The sequence below is a fragment of the Alexandromys fortis genome, unplaced genomic scaffold (assembly GCF_014885135.2).
Source record: "Alexandromys fortis isolate MF-2015 unplaced genomic scaffold, M_Fortis_MF-2015_v1.1 scaffold_16, whole genome shotgun sequence".
Taxonomy (NCBI): Eukaryota; Metazoa; Chordata; class Mammalia; order Rodentia; family Cricetidae; genus Alexandromys; species Alexandromys fortis.
In genome coordinates, this window is record NW_026067893.1 from 15,686,728 (window position 1) to 15,692,147 (window position 5,420).

Genomic DNA, 5,420 nt, shown 5'->3' on the forward strand with positions numbered 1-5,420 from the left:
CCCCCCCCCCCCCGTCTTGACTTCCTTGCTCATACTCTTACTTCTTCTACTCTTCAACTGGACCTTGGGAGTTCAGTCCAGTGCTCCAACGTGGGTCTCTGCCTCCGTTTCCATCTATTGCTGGATGAAGGTTCTATGGTGATATTTAAGATAATCATCAGTCTGACTACAGGGCAAGGCCAGTTCAGGCACCTTCTCCTCTATTGCTTAGGGTCTTAGCTGGGGTCATCCCTGTGAGTTCCTGGGAATTTTTCTAGAGCCAGGTTTCTTACTAACCCCGTAATGGCTCCCTAAATCAAGGTATCTCTTTGCTTGCTCTCATCTCTGTCCTTCCTCCATCTCGACTATCCCATCCCCTCAAGTTCTCCTCAATCCTCCCCTTCTCTCCTTCCTTCTACCTCCTGCCCCCATGCTCTCAAATTTTGTCTGACGATCTTGTCTGTTTCCAATTTCCAGGTGGGTTTATATATATGTTTTTCTTTGGGTTCACCTTATTACTTAGCTTCTCTAGGATCATGAACTATAGACTCCATGTCCTTTGTTTATGGCTAGTATCCACTTATGAGTGAGTACATACCATATTCGTTCACCATATGAGTAATAGTAAATAGTATATAGTAAATAGATTTTTAAATTTTCTTGCTTCCCAGAAAGCTGAAAAAGAACTGTATAACATAATCAAAGGAATTAAGGAAAACACCTTTTCCCCTCCAGTGCTAAGAGGTCAACCCTAGGGCTTAAACTCAGAGCCTTGAGCATTCTAGGCAAATCTCCACCACTGAGCCTGTATCTTTTGTGTTTTCTTTCCCCAGATTAGGCCTTGCTAGTTTTCAAGGTAGTATGAAGCTATTAGGTGACAGGGGCCATATTTCATAAAATAGCCCATTTTGTGTGCTTAATAAGGTGTACTGTGTCCAGAATATACGGCTGACCTATTTGAAACTTTAGCATACACAATAAGAGGTCAATTCTGATACAAGGTAGGTGTGATGTGGCAGAGGAATTAAGAACCAGATTATTGGTTCACTAAGGAGGAAGCAATATTGGTGTTGGTACTTACATTAAAAGGCCAGCTGGCCGGGGTGATGGTGGCGCACGCCTTTAATCCCAGCACTTGGGAGGCAGAGGCAGGCGGATCTCTGTGAGTTCGAGACCAGCCTGGTCTACAGAGCTAGTTCCAGGACAGGCTCCAAAGCTACAGAGAAACCCTGTCTCGGAAAAAAAAAAAAAAAAGGCCAGCTGAACAGAACATGTGAGAGAACAGTAGGTCCTGAATGAAAGCACCGACTCTAGCTTTGCTGTTGAGTTCAAGGGCAGCTTTGGTTCATCAAGTTCTTGTGTGTGAAAATAGTTACTCAACATCAGTGTAAGAGTAATAGTGAGGAATCCAAGTTCAGAACACAGACCTTAGAGTGTCACTTGTGAGTGAGCTGTGCAGTTTGCCATCTCAAGCCAGGTCTAGGCAATAAAACACTTAAGGAAAAATTTTCTGCCTACTAGTCGATAAGACATTGAATATTTCTTAGTGCATTTTGAGTCCAACTTTCTCATAAAACATGTAGTACTCAGGTCTTTGTAGGTATAGAAAGAAATAGCTAACTTGATAGGTGATCTTGGAGGCTGAATTCATGGCAGGACTCTCTTGTACTTACTAGCAGCAGATCTCCAGAGATTCCTCTCTGGGATCAGCAGGGTTTGTTTGTTTGTTTGTTTTGGTTTTTAAGACAGGGTCTCTCCTGGAGCTTACTGTGTAGACTAAGCTGGCCTCAAATTCACAGAGATCCAACTGCCTCTTTCTCCAGAGTCCTGGGATTAAAGGTGTGCAACACTATGCCTGGCCAGATCAGTATTTTGTTGTTATTGTTGTTGATGATGATGATGATGTCTTTGTTGTTGTTGTTATTTTTCTCTGTAACAGCCCTGACTGTCCTAGAACTTGCTCTGTAGACCAGGCTGGCCTCAAACTCACAGATATTTCTACCTCTGTTTCCCAAGTGCTGGGATTAAAGGCGTGCAAGTTTTAATGAGCTATTTTTTCCTTCCCAGACAACACTACAAACAGATGAAGTTAAAAATGTGCCTTGTGGAACAAGGTAAGTTTCCTCCTTTGTGACTGACAGCCCTTTATTTACTTTCTTTATATTTGTTTATTTTGGTTTTTTGAGACAGGCACTAGCTCTTGTAGACAAGATTGGCTTTGAACTCAGGGAAATCCACCTGCCTCTGCCTCCCGAGTGTTGGGATCAAAGGCGTGCACCACAACTGCCTGGCTTACTTTCTTTAATTCTACTGAAGTTCGCAGTAGTCACTTGAGAAATGTTTGTTTGTTGTGTTTTTGAGTCAGACGTGCTCTGGCTTTGTGTCCCCGGTTGGCCTGGGACTTTGTATGTAGAGTAGGCTGGCATCAAACGTGAAGCAGTCCTGCTGCCTCTGTTTCCCAAACCTGAGATTCTAGGTCTATGTCGACATGCCTGCTAAGACACTTCCATGTAGTCATGACAGCAACAGAGATTTCTGTGCTGTGAGTTACTTGAATGAAGCTGCAAATGGGAGCATTCCATCTTAGGGTGTTAATGAAAAGATTGGAGTTTTAGACAGGCAGACAACTGTATATTAGCTTAACCACACCTGTGTTACTATTTTAATTGGCAGGAAAATGAAGCAGAAAGTATAGAGTTCACATAGTCCTTGCCCTCTGCTGACACCTTGATTAGCTTCTCGAAGCTTAGTTCCATAAAGTCAGGGAGTAAGATCTATGTTACAGTTATTGTTAGAATTTAAAATTGTGTGTGTGGCCCAGAACTTGTCCCTGAATTGATGCTTAATAAAAGATTACTTAAAATCATTCCACTTGTTTTTATAATGTTAAATGTCCTCTAAATGAGAGTTTCTGAGTCAGTAGGTCTTTAATAGAATTTATGTTTCGAGTGAAGACCCTTTTGCTCTAAAGGCCTCTAAAAATTGTTCTAAAAAGGTTGAGGGCAAGAAAGGAAATGAGGCTTGGGGTATCACTGAAATATACTTCCTCCGTTAAATATATATCAAGTTCTCCATAGGTTTTAAATGAGGTTATCAAGTTCTCCCTAGGTCTGTCTATAACTTATTTGTATTTTGTTGCTTTTATTGTGGCTCTGGCTCACACTTTTTCTGTTTTTGTTTGTTCATTTGTTTTTAGTGGTGGGGTCATGATCTATATTGACCGAATAGAAGTGGTTAATATGTTGGCTCCTTATGCAGGTATGTTACCTATCTTCTGTGTTTGTGAAATTATAAACAGTGTTTATAACTGAGGAAGGAAAGTACTTTTTAAAGTTTTACTACTTCAGTGAATACTGATAAATATGAAAGAATAATGATGAAAATATTTCCAAGAAATAGATGTAAAAACACATCACAAGTTATGGACAGAATTAGTTTTCAGTAATCTTTTTTTAAATGTATATGAGTGCTCTGTTTGCATTTATGCCTGCATATCGGAAGAGGGCATTAAGTCTAACCATTGATGGCTCTGAGCCACCATGTGGTTGATAGGAATTAAACTCAGGACCTCTGGAAGAATAACTGATGCTTTTAACCGCTGAGTTGTCTCTCCAGCCCTAGTTTTCAATAATCTTAGGAGCTACTCCTCTCTGAATTTACTGTTTTTAAAAGCAAGTGTTTTTAGAAAAAGAAAGTGGCATTGCATCCAGTTATGGTGAGGAAGAATTTCCTTGAATCCTAAAGATCTATAACTGATCAATTTCCTTGGGTCACACTCATTTGTCTGTGTAGAAAAATCTTTTCTAGTTGAGATTTGCCATAACTTGCAAAGCAATCTGAAAGTCTGAAATTATACTTGAAATATATAAATGAAAGCATTTTCTTGATAAAAGATGAACACTCACAGAGATAAAGAGGATACATATTCTTTAAAGAACAGGGCTGTCAAAGAAGATGGCTCGGTTGGTGTGCAAGCATGAGGACCTGAATTCAATCCTCAGCACCTAAGATAGTGTACATGCTTAAGTTCAGTGCTGCAGCAGAAGCAGGAAGATCCCTGAGGTCCAGTGGCTAGCCAGTCTAGCCTAATGATTGGGAGACCCAAGAATGACACCTGAGATTGGTTTGTGGGTGTGTGAATGTGTGTGTACACACACTCAAGTGCATTGCATTCACATAAGGAATTTAATTGCAAGTTTTGAGTGTCTGGTCTTTATCCTTGTTAATGAATTGGCAAGAGCTTTAAAAAAGTGAAGATGGCAGCCTCTGCCCTAAGGATATTTTCATTGTACTTGAGAAGACATGATTGAAGTATAGGATCATGGTAGTTTCACATTACTTGTATAGACACAGATAGTGGAAAGATTTCAGAGTATATTATTGTCAAGTAGTTTTAAATGACATTTTTCAGAGGTTATTTTTCTCATGGTTTTTCATCTTCAGTCAGCCTTCCATTTCTGTGGCTTTAGCGTTCACAGGTTTAACCAAGCACATATCAAATATACTCAGGGGAAAAGCTGAATCTATACTAAAGTCATTTCCCCAAGCTATACAGAGTAGTAACTATTTATATGGTAAATTATATTGCATTAGATATTATGTAATCACCTAGACGTGATAACGTGTATAGGAGAATATACATTCAATTTAATATGAGACTTACACACTGTAGATTTAGTATCTCTGTAGGGTCTTGGAACCATTACCCCCACAGATACCAACAGATGACTGTGTTCCCTGATCACAAATTACTGGAATGGATTATGATTCAGAAATGAAAAAGAGGAAAGCTGATGGCTCTCTCCCTACAGATAGACACACTTTTAGATCACTGTTTCATTTGGAAGATGATGAAACCATGTCTTTAGGAGTTATTTATCAACAACTGTTCCATTAACTATGACTTAGAATCCAATTCTATCTAATATCTAAGTAGGAAGACCAGTGGAGCAAATGTTTGAGTGTGAAAATAGTTGCAGAAGGCAGCGTGCTTTATAGGTAGAACAGAGGTTCTGACACGGTCTGGTATGTACCTTTAGGGATATTTCTGGAAGTTCCTGGTTCTTAGTTTTTTGAGGTGGGAAGTGGAGGGTGGGGGACAATCAAGCACCAATGTATGTAAGTTGCCTAATGTAAAGCCTAGTAAACGACAGTTCCTTCCCTGGTATCCAGAGACTTTAAGCCTTTAAATCTATGCTTGAGGGTTTTTAAGTTAACATATAAAGTAGTGCATTTCATTCCAGCATTTCCATGCATGTCATATTTTATTCTCATTTGCTCCCTTCCTCCATGGCTCTTTTCCCCTGTCCCCTGTCTCCTCAGCTGGTTCCCTTCTTCCAGATAATCCTCCCTTCTTTATGTCATGTGTATTTTCATTGCTCTTTCTCCCTTAGATCTCGCCCTCACCCCTCATGATCATCTTTTTTTTTTTTTTTTTTTTT

General features: G+C 39.8%; 1 protein-coding gene across 1 annotated transcript in view; it reads left to right on the forward strand.

The window, feature by feature from the left end:
• Positions 1-5,420, forward strand: part of Erlin1 (ER lipid raft associated 1) — a 34,270-nt gene that overhangs the window by 3,848 nt on the left and 25,002 nt on the right. The window contains exons 4-5 of the mRNA XM_050147178.1: positions 2,047-2,093; positions 3,176-3,237. Of these exons, the coding sequence (XP_050003135.1) occupies positions 2,047-2,093; positions 3,176-3,237 (109 nt within the window). The remainder of the gene's footprint in view (positions 1-2,046; positions 2,094-3,175; positions 3,238-5,420) is intronic.